Source organism: Diabrotica virgifera, chromosome 4 (assembly GCF_917563875.1).
Source record: "Diabrotica virgifera virgifera chromosome 4, PGI_DIABVI_V3a".
NCBI classification, from domain to species: domain Eukaryota; kingdom Metazoa; phylum Arthropoda; class Insecta; order Coleoptera; family Chrysomelidae; genus Diabrotica; species Diabrotica virgifera.
Window position 1 is genome coordinate 223,679,005 of NC_065446.1, and position 16,645 is coordinate 223,695,649.

Sequence of the window (16,645 nt, forward strand, 5' to 3'; positions counted from 1 at the left end):
ACGTGGACTGTGATTCAACGCAGAAAAGAACATAAAAGTAGATACGGAACAAACGATGAATACAGAGCGTTATCGAGAGAAATCAGAAAACAGTGCCGCAAAGATAAAGCTGATTACATCTCTCAAATATGCAGAGATATAGAGGAACATGGCTGTCGAAATGAACCGAGGGACTTATTCCAGAAGATCAAACTCCTTACCAGAGAATTTAAACCTCAAACGTGGTCTGTAATAGATAAGGAAGGTAATTTAAAAAACTCTAACAAGAAGTAAAACCACTTCTATGTAAATTGGTATATTTATTAAAACTTAAAAATCCCAATGGATTGAATAAAAATGTCCAATTCAGAACGTTTTCAGACCTATCGGTCCATCATCAGTGAATCTACAATAAAATAAGTAATCCCACTATTAGAATTGAAAGATGGTTGAAATTTTTTTAAAAGCTAAAAATGTGGTTAGATTACTTACGTGCATACTTGCTAAACAGCCCCAGAACCAAACAATGGTTGAATTTAAAATTCAATTTACATTATTTAAAAATAATATTAAACAGGCTAAACGCCGATGTTACAGGATATTGCCTATGGGAACATGGTGAAACCCTACCAAAACCTCAATCAACCATCTTAGGCCAACTTTGACTATAAAGTGACACTAATGTCTAAGGAATTGTTTGAAGTGACATTGACAGTAGAGAAAAAGGTAGTCGATTTTCAATGTTAATTAACCAAAAGGTCATGACCCACAACAAATGATAAAGATTTTAATATCTGAAAATGTCTAACATTTTAAATCTATTGGTTATTGAAAAGAAATTGTGATATACAAAATTAATTTAGAATATAAGATTATTTATATTGACTGTATACCATAACATTAGATTGATCAAATTGATAGAAAGAAAGTAAGCTGCTGTCAATAAAGATAAAAAGATAAAAATAGATGAAGGTGAGAAAAGAGAAAAATCAATATTAGTTGGAAAGTTATTGTACAAAATGAATAAATTGGTAGGCAATTTAATCTAGTCTATATTGTATTGGTGGTTGTATATGTAAAAGGAAAATATTGTTATTTAAAAATGCAAGTTTTTGTAAATAATGGATTTGAGTTAGGATACAGTCAAATAATTAAAAGTGTGTAATATGTGAATGAAAAAGAATTGTAATTATTATGAGATGGTTTATTTTTTTAATTTTATTTCAAAAGTTTTGAGAGAATTCTTGTGACAAAGTGTTGGTATGGGAAATTAGAGATAAAGTAATGTATGATTATAGCTGTTAAGTTCAGTTGATACAAAAATGAAATTAAAATGAAAATAATATTGAAAGTGTACTGAATAAAATAAAACCAAAGTAAGAAAAAGAATATAGATATAATTTAATTGTAATGATAATGGATCTGAATGTGAGAACTGAAATCAAGTGAATGGATGTTAGTTGGAGAGGTAAAAGTTTTCTTGGAAAAGGTCAAAGACAAAAAGCAGAGGGCTGTGGTGTAAGGTATAAAGACAAGAATTTTAAGGGAAAGAGAGGGATAAAGAAAAGATGAGGTGTGGAATTAAACTGAACGAAGTAATGAAATGAAAAAGAAGTAAAAAGATAGTAGGGTGAATTAATGAGGTGATGGTTAATAGGGTTCAATAGTTAATAATGTTATTCGGGTAAAGGAGTTTGGAAGCAGTGAAGGAAAGAGGAAATTTTGAAAAAGAAGAGAGAGTAAGTTGAAAGAGAAAGAATAGGATAAAAAGAGGAAGTTGAAAAAATAGGAATTATGAGAATAATTGGCGGTGAATGGGGACAAAGTTGCGGTTAAGGGATGTTTGTCTATTGACACAGTTGGGACTCTTCTTCATGTCCTTGCCAATCTCCAAATCTTCGTATAAGTCTAAACGGAGTGTATTGTTTTGTTGAATATTGTGTATCAACTGGACACCTTCAGGAATCTTAAGTTCATGTTTATTGACTTTTAAATGGTGTGAAAAGGCAGAAGTGGTATCTCTCTTGCTGTGTTCAGCAGATCGGGTAGAAAGGGATCTGTAAGTTCTGCCGATGTAGGTGGCATCACAATCTGAACAAGAGAGTCTGTATACCCCACTCCGGTTCATATAATGGATAGGATCTTTGGTATTAGTTAAACTTTTGCTGAGAGTGTTATTAACTTTGAAAGATATTTTTATGTTGTCACAAGAATTTGAAATGATATGTTTGACTCTTTCAGATAATTTGGAGTTATTGAATGGTAAGGAGGCATAAATGGGAGTAGTTGTGGATGATGTAGAGAAAGCGGATTGTTGTAGTAATTTGAGTTCTCTTTTTTGTTGAAGTTTAGTGATAATGTCTGGGTCATAACCATTGTTGACTGCAATCTGTTTGATAATATTCAACTCTTTGTTGAATTCAGTTACGGATAAAGGAATAGAGTTTAATCTATGTATAAAACTGCGAAAAGCAGAGAGTTTATATGATAAAGGGTGATTAGAAGTAGAATGGATAACATGATCTGTCTGTGTTGGTTTACGGTAGATACCAAAGTTGAAGTGGTCATGTAGTCTGGTAATAGATAAATCCAGAAAGTTAATGGAGTTAGAAGATTCTAGTTCCATGGTAAAGGTGATATTAGGATGGATTTGATTTATTTTGTGAAGTAAGTTGTGAGCTGAATCAGAGTTACCAGAAATGAGGACTAAAATGTCATCAACATAACGGAACCAGTGTAAGATCTCTGGATTTTTTATGATATAGTTGGATTCTAAGTGATCCATAAAAACATCAGCTAAGAAAGGTGATAAGCAACTACCCATTGCTAAACCGTCAGGTTGTTGATAAAAGTTGTTATTAAAAACAAAGTAATCTTGAGATAGACAAATTTTGAGAATGTTTATAATAGACGAATTGGTGGTGGAAGTGACAGAATTATTTAAGAGGAGTGAATTAACCAGACTAATCGATTCATTTTTTGGTACTGAAGTAAATAAATTGCTAACATCAAAAGAAAGCATGACAATATTTGGATTAAGATTGACAAGTTGAAGTTTTTCAACTAATTGGCGAGAATTCAAAACAGTAAACTGTGGGGTAAAGTTAATAAAGTTTTTAATGGTGTTAAGAATGAATTTAGATAAAATAGAAACTGGAGTGTTAATGAAGCTGACAACGGGACGAATAGGAATGTCAACTTTGTGTATCTTTGGTAAACCGTATAACCTGGGGGTGAGTGGATTTGATGGAATTTTAGTATATGGTGCTTCAAATTCAGAAAAGAATTCAGTAAATTGCTTTAAGTTGGTTTTCATCTTCGAAACAAAAGATTTAGAGGGATCAACAGGAAGCAAAGTAAAGTTATTGTTGTCTAGGAAAGAGGTGACTTTGTCAATGTATAATTGTTGGTCTAAAATAACAAGGCAGTTACCCTTATCTGCTTTGCTGAAGATGAGGTGGTGGTTTTGGATCTTATTTTTGATAGATTTGAGTGTGGAGAGAAGGGATTTAGACTTATTATATGAGAAATTGGGAAAAGAGAGAGATGAAGAAGTTTGTGTAGAAGTTTGTATAGAGATGAAACAAGGCGTGCCTGCCTTGTTTCAATCCCGTAACTTAGTTATTTAGTCACACAACGTGACTCTATCACGTTGATTATGTACTACCTAGTTAGATTGCTAGCCACTCTGTGATGGTTTATCCCTAGAGTGGGCTGTTTTTGTTGGATAATACACCATACCGGATTTTATTACAACCAGCATCTTCACCCAGGACCTTGCAGTAGGACTTACTCACCACAGCAGCCAACCAGCGTTAGCGTGCCAAAAGAATTCATCTCTATGGACTTGCAACCCTACTTTTAACCGGCTGTTGTGTAAAAGCTAAGTTTATTTACTTTTTCTGTATTTACTTTTGGGTAAGATATATTTGCTACATTGTAAACTTTTCGTATGCATACGATTAGGAAGAGTACATATATTTTCGTGATAGATAGGGTTTTAGGTTGTTGTTTTTTTTTCTTTTTGATTCAGTATAAGTAGGAGTTAGTTAAAATAAATAAAATCAGGTCTTGTTTAATAATCATAAATAATTGTATCTTAAAATTTAATAGGGAATCGGGTTGTAAAATTTTGTCGCGGATTTTAAAATAGGGAATACGTCTAGTAGGTTTTTTTTTTGTATAATATATAAAGAGTCACTGACCAACTCATTTATATAGACCTTTTTGCTATTCCAACGGACTTTTGATTTGGATTTTGATTTTAATACTTTTGCTTGGCCAGTGATAGTGGATAATTGCTTGTTGAGTGGCCTTTGCGGTCCTATTTTATCTTTTCTCCATCCACTATCACTGCTATTACGTTGCGTTATATGTAAAGTGTTATTATTTAATATTTATTATTAATATATTTGTATGTATTAAGGTAGGTGTTTTATTTCAGTCTGTATTACCAGTATATAACATAGCAAGACAAGATCAGTATTTAGTATTTTGTATTTCAGGTAGTTGTAACCAGTGTCATAGAGTTCATGTTGTTCGTTACTTCAAAATCTCGAACCTGTCCAACTTCTTGGTTCTGAGAGCCGAGTTGTTCGTTCGAGTTGGCGCCCTTTTTTCTTCTTCTTTCTTTGTTGTAACTCGATATTATTTTATCTCTAGCATTCTTATCTATTTTCCTTTCATTTTTGTATTAATAGTCTCATTTTCTTCCTAGTTACTATCATTTCATTACCAAATTTTCTTCTTATATCTCTAAAGCCAATATTCGGTGTATGGAAGCTAGCCCGAATACTCATACTTGAGATTTAGTGTCTCTCTGCCCTTTTGATTCTTTTTCCTTCTGAGCTAAGCCCCTCTTCTTTTGTCTTAAATCTCTTATCATTTATTTTACCCATCTTTATTCAGTTCTTCTCTTCAAAAATCTCTATACCCAGAGTATAGAGGGTTCAATTGGCGAGATCTTACACTGGTTCCGTTATGTTGATGACATTTTAGTCCTCATTTCTGGTAACTCTGATTCAGCTCACAACTTACTTCACAAAATAAATCAAATCCATCCTAATATCACCTTTACCATGGAACTAGAATCTTCTAACTCCATTAACTTTCTGGATTTATCTATTACCAGACTACATGACCACTTCAACTTTGGTATCTACCGTAAACCAACACAGACAGATCATGTTATCCATTCTACTTCTAATCACCCTTTATCATATAAACTCTCTGCTTTTCGCAGTTTTATACATAGATTAAACTCTATTCCTTTATCCGTAACTGAATTCAACAAAGAGTTGAATATTATCAAACAGATTGCAGTCAACAATGGTTATGACCCAGACATTATCACTAAACTTCAACAAAAAAGAGAACTCAAATTACTACAACAATCCGCTTTCTCTACATCATCCACAACTACTCCCATCTATGCCTCCTTACCATTCAATAACTCCAAATTATCTGAAAGAGTCAAACATATCATTTCAAATTCTTGTGACAACATAAAAATATCTTTCAAAGTTAATAACACTCTCAGCAAAAGTTTAACTAATACCAAAGATCCTATCCATTATATGAACCGGAGTGGGGTATACAGACTCTCTTGTTCAGATTGTGATGCCACCTACATCGGCAGAACTTACAGATCCCTTTCTACCCGATCTGCTGAACACAGCAAGAGAGATACCACTTCTGCCTTTTCACACCATTTAAAAGTCAATAAACATGAACTTAAGATTCCTGAAGGTGTCCAGTTGATACACAATATTCAACAAAACAATACACTCCGTTTAGACTTATACGAAGATTTGGAGATTGGCAAGGACATGAAGAAGAGTCCCAACTGTGTCAATAGACAAACATCCCTTAACCGCAACTTTGTCCCCATTCACCGCCAATTATTCTCATAATTCCTATTTTTTCAACTTCCTCTTTTTATCCTATTCTTTCTCTTTCAACTTACTCTCTCTTCTTTTTCAAAATTTCCTCTTTCCTTCACTGCTTCCAAACTCCTTTACCCGAATAACATTATTAACTATTGAACCCTATTAACCATCACCTCATTAATTCACCCTACTATCTTTTTACTTCTTTTTCATTTCATTACTTCGTTCAGTTTAATTCCACACCTCATCTTTTCTTTATCCCTCTCTTTCCCTTAAAATTCTTGTCTTTATACCTTACACCACAGCCCTCTGCTTTTTGTCTTTGACCTTTTCCAAGAAAACTTTTACCTCTCCAACTAACATCCATTCACTTGATTTCAGTTCTCACATTCAGATCCATTATCATTACAATTAAATTATATCTATATTCTTTTTCTTACTTTGGTTTTATTTTATTCAGTACACTTTCAATATTATTTTCATTTTAATTTCATTTTTGTATCAACTGGACTTAACAGCTATAATCATACATTACTTTATCTCTAATTTCCCATACCAACACTTTGTCACAAGAATTCTCTCAAAACTTTTGAAATAAAATTAAAAAAATAAACCATCTCATAATAATTACAATTCTTTTTCATTCACATATTACACACTTTTAATTATTTGACTGTATCCTAACTCAAATCCATTATTTACAAAAACTTGCATTTTTAAATAACACTATTTTCCTTTTACATATACAACCACCAATACAATATAGACTAGATTAAATTGCCTACCAATTTATTCATTTTGTACAATAACTTTCCAACTAATATTGATTTTTCTCTTTTCTCACCTTCATCTATTTTTATCTTTTTATCTTTATTGACAGCAGCTTACTTTCTTTCTATCAATTTGATCAATCTAATGTTATGGTATACAGTCAATATAAATAATCTTATATTCTAAATTAATTTTGTATATCACAATTTCTTTTCAATAACCAATAGATTTAAAATGTTAGACATTTTCAGATATTAAAATCTTTATCATTTGTTGTGGGTCATGACCTTTTGGTTAATTAACATTGAAAATCGACTACCTTTTTCTCTACTGTCAATGTCACTTCAAACAGTTCCTTAGACATTAGTGTCACTTTATAGTCAAAGTTGGCCTAAGATGGTTGATTGAGGTTTTGGTAGGGTTTCACCATGTTCCCATAGGCAATATCCTGTAACATCGGCGTTTAGCCTGTTTAATATTATTTTTAAATAATGTAAATTGAATTTTAAATTCAACCATTGTTTGGTTCTGGGGCTGTTTAGCAAGTATGCACGTAAGTAATCTAACCACATTTTTAGCTTTTAAAAATTTCAACCATCTTTCAATTCTAATAGTGGGATTACTTATTTTATTGTAGATTCACTGATGATGGACCGATAGGTCTGAAAACGTTCTGAATTGGACATTTTTATTCAATCCATTGGGATTTTTAAGTTTTAATAAATATACCAATTTACATAGAAGTGGTTTTACTTCTTGTTAGAGTTTTTTAACTATATGGTATACAGCCAACCTAGGGAACCTCCCTTTTAGTTTATATATGACAGTATGGTCAACTTGGCGCTACAATACTTGCGATTAGCCACACAACGGAGCAACATAAAGCTGGACATATGGTTCATTTCAAGATGTTTACATCATAAAGTCTTCCCAACATTTTGTAGAGTTAGAACATCCAATAATGTACATCCTAACATCAGGACCTCCATGCAGATTAAACTCATGAAGAAAGAGATTTGTAAACATTACAGTAAACTCAACTACATAGAATGTAAGCTAAAGGTAACATATGATTCTCTACTTGAAACTTTACAATTTATTAATCTTAATTCTTTTATGTCAGACGTTCAGGATAAGGTAGATCATTCACATTCAGTTAAATTTAATAGAGTCAATAATAAATTAAAACACTTAATCAACAATAAGATTAGACTTGATCAACAAAAAGCTTCTCGTAATAAAAATTATTCCAATTTTCGATTCCACCCAAGAATCAAAAATCTCTCAAATGTCCAATTTTCTGATGACGAATTAAAACTCTTAAACCTCGGCCTCAAACACTCCATTCCTAGCAATTTATCTATCAAAGATCTTGAGAGTCTTTCCATAGAGACCGACATGGTTATTCAGAATCTTTCCATTTCACTCACACAAAAAACTTCAATCAGAAACTCTTGCATCCAAACTATCAACAAATTCAAAACTAAACTTCTTTCCAACAATAACTCCTCTCTTACCAACATCAGTTCCCCTTCTACTCTACACAAACTTCTTCATCTCTCTCTTTTCCCAATTTCTCATATAATAAGTCTAAATCCCTTCTCTCCACACTCAAATCTATCAAAAGTAAGATCCAAAACCACCACCTCATCTTCAGCAAAGCAGATAAGGGTAACTGCCTTGTTATTTTAGACCAACAATTATACATTGACAAAGTCACCTCTTTCCTAGACAACAATAACTTTACTTTGCTTCCTGTTGATCCCTCTAAATCTTTTGTTTCGAAGATGAAAACCAACTTAAAGCAATTTACTGAATTCTTTTCTGAATTTGAAGCACCATATACTAAAATTCCATCAAATCCACTCACCCCCAGGTTATACGGTTTACCAAAGATACACAAAGTTGACATTCCTATTCGTCCCGTTGTCAGCTTCATTAACACTCCAGTTTCTATTTTATCTAAATTCATTCTTAACACCATTAAAAACTTTATTAACTTTACCCCACAGTTTACTGTTTTGAATTCTCGCCAATTAGTTGAAAAACTTCAACTTGTCAATCTTAATCCAAATATTGTCATGCTTTCTTTTGATGTTAGCAATTTATTTACTTCAGTACCAAAAAATGAATCGATTAGTCTGGTTAATTCACTCCTCTTAAATAATTCTGTCACTTCCACCACCACTTCGTCTATTATAAACATTCTCAAAATTTGTCTATCTCAAGATTACTTTGTTTTTAATAACAACTTTTATCAACAACCTGACGGTTTAGCAATGGGTAGTTGCTTATCACCTTTCTTAGCTGATGTTTTTATGGATCACTTAGAATCCAACTATATCATAAAAAATCCAGAGATCTTACACTGGTTCCGTTATGTTGATGACATTTTAGTCCTCATTTCTGGTAACTCTGATTCAGCTCACAACTTACTTCACAAAATAAATCAAATCCATCCTAATATCACCTTTACCATGGAACTAGAATCTTCTAACTCCATTAACTTTCTGGATTTATCTATTACCAGACTACATGACCACTTCAACTTTGGTATCTACCGTAAACCAACACAGACAGATCATGTTATCCATTCTACTTCTAATCACCCTTTATCATATAAACTCTCTGCTTTTCGCAGTTTTATACATAGATTAAACTCTATTCCTTTATCCGTAACTGAATTCAACAAAGAGTTGAATATTATCAAACAGATTGCAGTCAACAATGGTTATGACCCAGACATTATCACTAAACTTCAACAAAAAAGAGAACTCAAATTACTACAACAATCCGCTTTCTCTACATCATCCACAACTACTCCCATCTATGCCTCCTTACCATTCAATAACTCCAAATTATCTGAAAGAGTCAAACATATCATTTCAAATTCTTGTGACAACATAAAAATATCTTTCAAAGTTAATAACACTCTCAGCAAAAGTTTAACTAATACCAAAGATCCTATCCATTATATGAACCGGAGTGGGGTATACAGACTCTCTTGTTCAGATTGTGATGCCACCTACATCGGCAGAACTTACAGATCCCTTTCTACCCGATCTGCTGAACACAGCAAGAGAGATACCACTTCTGCCTTTTCACACCATTTAAAAGTCAATAAACATGAACTTAAGATTCCTGAAGGTGTCCAGTTGATACACAATATTCAACAAAACAATACACTCCGTTTAGACTTATACGAAGATTTGGAGATTGGCAAGGACATGAAGAAGAGTCCCAACTGTGTCAATAGACAAACATCCCTTAACCGCAACTTTGTCCCCATTCACCGCCAATTATTCTCATAATTCCTATTTTTTCAACTTCCTCTTTTTATCCTATTCTTTCTCTTTCAACTTACTCTCTCTTCTTTTTCAAAATTTCCTCTTTCCTTCACTGCTTCCAAACTCCTTTACCCGAATAACATTATTAACTATTGAACCCTATTAACCATCACCTCATTAATTCACCCTACTATCTTTTTACTTCTTTTTCATTTCATTACTTCGTTCAGTTTAATTCCACACCTCATCTTTTCTTTATCCCTCTCTTTCCCTTAAAATTCTTGTCTTTATACCTTACACCACAGCCCTCTGCTTTTTGTCTTTGACCTTTTCCAAGAAAACTTTTACCTCTCCAACTAACATCCATTCACTTGATTTCAGTTCTCACATTCAGATCCATTATCATTACAATTAAATTATATCTATATTCTTTTTCTTACTTTGGTTTTATTTTATTCAGTACACTTTCAATATTATTTTCATTTTAATTTCATTTTTGTATCAACTGGACTTAACAGCTATAATCATACATTACTTTATCTCTAATTTCCCATACCAACACTTTGTCACAAGAATTCTCTCAAAACTTTTGAAATAAAATTAAAAAAATAAACCATCTCATAATAATTACAATTCTTTTTCATTCACATATTACACACTTTTAATTATTTGACTGTATCCTAACTCAAATCCATTATTTACAAAAACTTGCATTTTTAAATAACAATATTTTCCTTTTACATATACAACCACCAATACAATATAGACTAGATTAAATTGCCTACCAATTTATTCATTTTGTACAATAACTTTCCAACTAATATTGATTTTTCTCTTTTCTCACCTTCATCTATTTTTATCTTTTTATCTTTATTGACAGCAGCTTACTTTCTTTCTATCAATTTGATCAATCTAATGTTATGGTATACAGTCAATATAAATAATCTTATATTCTAAATTAATTTTGTATATCACAATTTCTTTTCAATAACCAATAGATTTAAAATGTTAGACATTTTCAGATATTAAAATCTTTATCATTTGTTGTGGGTCATGACCTTTTGGTTAATTAACATTGAAAATCGACTACCTTTTTCTCTACTGTCAATGTCACTTCAAACAGTTCCTTAGACATTAGTGTCACTTTATAGTCAAAGTTGGCCTAAGATGGTTGATTGAGGTTTTGGTAGGGTTTCACCATGTTCCCATAGGCAATATCCTGTAACATCGGCGTTTAGCCTGTTTAATATTATTTTTAAATAATGTAAATTGAATTTTAAATTCAACCATTGTTTGGTTCTGGGGCTGTTTAGCAAGTATGCACGTAAGTAATCTAACCACATTTTTAGCTTTTAAAAATTTCAACCATCTTTCAATTCTAATAGTGGGATTACTTATTTTATTGTAGATTCACTGATGATGGACCGATAGGTCTGAAAACGTTCTGAATTGGACATTTTTATTCAATCCATTGGGATTTTTAAGTTTTAATAAATATACCAATTTACATAGAAGTGGTTTTACTTCTTGTTAGAGTTTTTTAACTATATGGTATACAGCCAACCTAGGGAACCTCCCTTTTAGTTTATATATGACAGTATGGTCAACTTGGCGCTACAATACTTGCGATTAGCCACACAACGGAGCAACATAAAGCTGGACATATGGTTCATTTCAAGATGTTTACATCATAAAGTCTTCCCAACATTTTGTAGAGTTAGAACATCCAATAATGTACATCCTAACATCAGGACCTCCATGCAGATTAAACTCATGAAGAAAGAGATTTGTAAACATTACAGTAAACTCAACTACATAGAATGTAAGCTAAAGGTAACATATGATTCTCTACTTGAAACTTTACAATTTATTAATCTTAATTCTTTTATGTCAGACGTTCAGGATAAGGTAGATCATTCACATTCAGTTAAATTTAATAGAGTCAATAATAAATTAAAACACTTAATCAACAATAAGATTAGACTTGATCAACAAAAAGCTTCTCGTAATAAAAATTATTCCAATTTTCGATTCCACCCAAGAATCAAAAATCTCTCAAATGTCCAATTTTCTGATGACGAATTAAAACTCTTAAACCTCGGCCTCAAACACTCCATTCCTAGCAATTTATCTATCAAAGATCTTGAGAGTCTTTCCATAGAGACCGACATGGTTATTCAGAATCTTTCCATTTCACTCACACAAAAAACTTCAATCAGAAACTCTTGCATCCAAACTATCAACAAATTCAAAACTAAACTTCTTTCCAACAATAACTCCTCTCTTACCAACATCAGTTCCCCTTCTACTCTACACAAACTTCTTCATCTCTCTCTTTTCCCAATTTCTCATATAATAAGTCTAAATCCCTTCTCTCCACACTCAAATCTATCAAAAATAAGATCCAAAACCACCACCTCATCTTCGGCAAAGCAGATAAGGGTAACTGCCTTGTTATTTTAGACCAACAATTATACATTGACAAAGTCACCTCTTTCCTAGACAACAATAACTTTACTTTGCTTCCTGTTGATCCCTCTAAATCTTTTGTTTCGAAGATGAAAACCAACTTAAAGCAATTTACTGAATTCTTTTCTGAATTTGAAGCACCATATACTAAAATTCCATCAAATCCACTCACCCCCAGGTTATACGGTTTACCAAAGATACACAAAGTTGACATTCCTATTCGTCCCGTTGTCAGCTTCATTAACACTCCAGTTTCTATTTTATCTAAATTCATTCTTAACACCATTAAAAACTTTATTAACTTTACCCCACAGTTTACTGTTTTGAATTCTCGCCAATTAGTTGAAAAACTTCAACTTGTCAATCTTAATCCAAATATTGTCATGCTTTCTTTTGATGTTAGCAATTTATTTACTTCAGTACCAAAAAATGAATCGATTAGTCTGGTTAATTCACTCCTCTTAAATAATTCTGTCACTTCCACCACCACTTCGTCTATTATAAACATTCTCAAAATTTGTCTATCTCAAGATTACTTTGTTTTTAATAACAACTTTTATCAACAACCTGACGGTTTAGCAATGGGTAGTTGCTTATCACCTTTCTTAGCTGATGTTTTTATGGATCACTTAGAATCCAACTATATCATAAAAAATCCAGAGATCTTACACTGGTTCCGTTATGTTGATGACATTTTAGTCCTCATTTCTGGTAACTCTGATTCAGCTCACAACTTACTTCACAAAATAAATCAAATCCATCCTAATATCACCTTTACCATGGAACTAGAATCTTCTAACTCCATTAACTTTCTGGATTTATCTATTACCAGACTACATGACCACTTCAACTTTGGTATCTACCGTAAACCAACACAGACAGATCATGTTATCCATTCTACTTCTAATCACCCTTTATCATATAAACTCTCTGCTTTTCGCAGTTTTATACATAGATTAAACTCTATTCCTTTATCCGTAACTGAATTCAACAAAGAGTTGAATATTATCAAACAGATTGCAGTCAACAATGGTTATGACCCAGACATTATCACTAAACTTCAACAAAAAAGAGAACTCAAATTACTACAACAATCCGCTTTCTCTACATCATCCACAACTACTCCCATCTATGCCTCCTTACCATTCAATAACTCCAAATTATCTGAAAGAGTCAAACATATCATTTCAAATTCTTGTGACAACATAAAAATATCTTTCAAAGTTAATAACACTCTCAGCAAAAGTTTAACTAATACCAAAGATCCTATCCATTATATGAACCGGAGTGGGGTATACAGACTCTCTTGTTCAGATTGTGATGCCACCTACATCGGCAGAACTTACAGATCCCTTTCTACCCGATCTGCTGAACACAGCAAGAGAGATACCACTTCTGCCTTTTCACACCATTTAAAAGTCAATAAACATGAACTTAAGATTCCTGAAGGTGTCCAGTTGATACACAATATTCAACAAAACAATACACTCCGTTTAGACTTATACGAAGATTTGGAGATTGGCAAGGACATGAAGAAGAGTCCCAACTGTGTCAATAGACAAACATCCCTTAACCGCAACTTTGTCCCCATTCACCGCCAATTATTCTCATAATTCCTATTTTTTCAACTTCCTCTTTTTATCCTATTCTTTCTCTTTCAACTTACTCTCTCTTCTTTTTCAAAATTTCCTCTTTCCTTCACTGCTTCCAAACTCCTTTACCCGAATAACATTATTAACTATTGAACCCTATTAACCATCACCTCATTAATTCACCCTACTATCTTTTTACTTCTTTTTCATTTCATTACTTCGTTCAGTTTAATTCCACACCTCATCTTTTCTTTATCCCTCTCTTTCCCTTAAAATTCTTGTCTTTATACCTTACACCAGAGCCCTCTGCTTTTTGTCTTTGACCTTTTCCAAGAAAACTTTTACCTCTCCAACTAACATCCATTCACTTGATTTCAGTTCTCACATTCAGATCCATTATCATTACAATTAAATTATATCTATATTCTTTTTCTTACTTTGGTTTTATTTTATTCAGTACACTTTCAATATTATTTTCATTTTAATTTCATTTTTGTATCAACTGGACTTAACAGCTATAATCATACATTACTTTATCTCTAATTTCCCATACCAACACTTTGTCACAAGAATTCTCTCAAAACTTTTGAAATAAAATTAAAAAAATAAACCATCTCATAATAATTACAATTCTTTTTCATTCACATATTACACACTTTTAATTATTTGACTGTATCCTAACTCAAATCCATTATTTACAAAAACTTGCATTTTTAAATAACAATATTTTCCTTTTACATATACAACCACCAATACAATATAGACTAGATTAAATTGCCTACCAATTTATTCATTTTGTACAATAACTTTCCAACTAATATTGATTTTTCTCTTTTCTCACCTTCATCTATTTTTATCTTTTTATCTTTATTGACAGCAGCTTACTTTCTTTCTATCAATTTGATCAATCTAATGTTATGGTATACAGTCAATATAAATAATCTTATATTCTAAATTAATTTTGTATATCACAATTTCTTTTCAATAACCAATAGATTTAAAATGTTAGACATTTTCAGATATTAAAATCTTTATCATTTGTTGTGGGTCATGACCTTTTGGTTAATTAACATTGAAAATCGACTACCTTTTTCTCTACTGTCAATGTCACTTCAAACAGTTCCTTAGACATTAGTGTCACTTTATAGTCAAAGTTGGCCTAAGATGGTTGATTGAGGTTTTGGTAGGGTTTCACCATGTTCCCATAGGCAATATCCTGTAACATCGGCGTTTAGCCTGTTTAATATTATTTTTAAATAATGTAAATTGAATTTTAAATTCAACCATTGTTTGGTTCTGGGGCTGTTTAGCAAGTATGCACGTAAGTAATCTAACCACATTTTTAGTTTTTAAAAATTTCAACCATCTTTCAATTCTAATAGTGGGATTACTTATTTTATTGTAGATTCACTGATGATGGACCGATAGGTCTGAAAACGTTCTGAATTGGACATTTTTATTCAATCCATTGGGATTTTTAAGTTTTAATAAATATACCAATTTACATAGAAGTGGTTTTACTTCTTGTTAGAGTTTTTTAACTATATGGTATACAGCCAACCTAGGGAACCTCCCTTTTAGTTTAAGGTAATTTAAAGACCGATACTGATGAAATATTGGAAACATGGCGAAACTACTGTGGCGAGCTATATAAAAATAACGAGGTATAAGCAGAAAATCAGTGGCCTTCTGACTACCCTAGAGAACCTACTGTCTTACTCGCTGAAGTCAAAGATGCAATTAAATCACTAAAGAGAAATAAACCCCCAGGCATTGATTCAATACCATGTGGAATACTACAGTTACTAGGTAACAAAGGATTACATATCATCCATTCTATCTGTGTCGCTGTTTATAATTCAGGAAAATGGCCATCTGATTGGTGTACCTCAATTTATATCCCACTACACAAAAAAGGAACTACTACCAGATGTGAAAACTACCGCACACTGTCACTAATAACACATACTAGGAAAATCTTGTTACATATCATCAAAAACAGATTAAAAACCTATCTACATTACCAAATACCTCAGGAACAAGCGGGGTTTGTAAAGGGTAAAGGTACAAGGGAACAAATCCTGAACTTGAGACAACTCATTGAAAAGTCTAGAGAATTTCAAGTACCCATGATTATATTCTTCGTTGACTACCAAAAGGCATTTGATTGTGTAAGCTGGATAAATCTGTGGTCAATTTTAATAGAAATGGGCGCACCAATGCACCTGGTGACACTTATTAAAAATCTGTACCAGTCTAATATAGCGACAGTACGACTAGATCAGAAGTTCTCAAACCGATTCAAGACCGAGAGAGGTGTTAGACAAGGATGCGTGTTGTCACCTGACTTATTTAACATTTATGGTGAACATGTTATGAGGATGATTTTAGAAAGATGGGCCGGTGGAGTGACAGTAGCTGGTAGAAAAATCTCCAATTTAAAATTTGCTGATGACACTACATTTATAGCAGCAAATGAGCAAGAAATGTTTGATCTTCTGCGAAGAGTTGAGTACGAAAGCAATAATATTGGTCTGAAAATCAATAAAGCTAAGACAAAAATAATGGTGGTCGACCGATTTGACACTATTCAACTGACTAACATACTACAGGAATACCAGATAGTAAACACCTTTGTCTATCTCGGGTCTAGTATAAC

At 32.4% G+C, this 16,645-nt stretch overlaps 4 protein-coding genes across 4 annotated transcripts; 3 read left to right on the forward strand and 1 right to left on the reverse strand.

Annotated features, from left to right (window-relative positions):
- Window positions 1-253: 253 nt before the first annotated feature.
- Window positions 254-3,505, reverse strand: LOC126884094 (uncharacterized). The gene is made up of 2 exons (XM_050649879.1): window positions 472-3,505; window positions 254-385 (listed from the first exon to the last, which is right to left on the reverse strand). Exon 1 carries the CDS (start codon window positions 3,293-3,295, stop codon window positions 1,772-1,774), a length of 1,524 nt encoding a protein of 507 aa, XP_050505836.1. The 5' UTR covers window positions 3,296-3,505; the 3' UTR covers window positions 254-385; window positions 472-1,771.
- Window positions 3,506-6,606: 3,101 nt separating this feature from the next.
- Window positions 6,607-8,307, forward strand: LOC126883812 (uncharacterized). Its single transcript, XM_050649482.1, has 3 exons — window positions 6,607-7,191; window positions 7,276-8,264; window positions 8,296-8,307. Exons 2-3 carry the CDS (start codon window positions 7,467-7,469, stop codon window positions 8,305-8,307), a joined length of 810 nt encoding a protein of 269 aa, XP_050505439.1. The 5' UTR covers window positions 6,607-7,191; window positions 7,276-7,466.
- LOC126884092 (uncharacterized) lies at window positions 8,183-11,466 on the forward strand. The gene is made up of 2 exons (XM_050649878.1): window positions 8,183-11,249; window positions 11,334-11,466. The coding sequence occupies exon 1, from the start codon at window positions 8,426-8,428 to the stop codon at window positions 9,947-9,949; it is 1,524 nt and encodes a 507-aa protein (XP_050505835.1). The 5' UTR covers window positions 8,183-8,425; the 3' UTR covers window positions 9,950-11,249; window positions 11,334-11,466.
- A 773-nt stretch (window positions 11,467-12,239) lies between these two features.
- LOC126884091 (uncharacterized) lies at window positions 12,240-15,566 on the forward strand. Its single transcript, XM_050649877.1, has 2 exons — window positions 12,240-15,307; window positions 15,392-15,566. Exon 1 carries the CDS (start codon window positions 12,484-12,486, stop codon window positions 14,005-14,007), a length of 1,524 nt encoding a protein of 507 aa, XP_050505834.1. The 5' UTR covers window positions 12,240-12,483; the 3' UTR covers window positions 14,008-15,307; window positions 15,392-15,566.
- Window positions 15,567-16,645: the final 1,079 nt, after the last annotated feature.

What these genes read in the sequence shown, in the direction of transcription:
- LOC126883812 (XM_050649482.1), top strand. Translation starts at nt 7,467, where the DNA reads ATGGTCAACTTGGCGCTACAATACTTGCGATTAGCCACACAACGGAGC.
- LOC126884091 (XM_050649877.1), top strand. Translation starts at nt 12,484, where the DNA reads ATGAAAACCAACTTAAAGCAATTTACTGAATTCTTTTCTGAATTTGAA.
- LOC126884092 (XM_050649878.1), top strand. Translation starts at nt 8,426, where the DNA reads ATGAAAACCAACTTAAAGCAATTTACTGAATTCTTTTCTGAATTTGAA.
- LOC126884094 (XM_050649879.1), bottom strand. Translation starts at nt 3,295, where the DNA reads ATGAAAACCAACTTAAAGCAATTTACTGAATTCTTTTCTGAATTTGAA.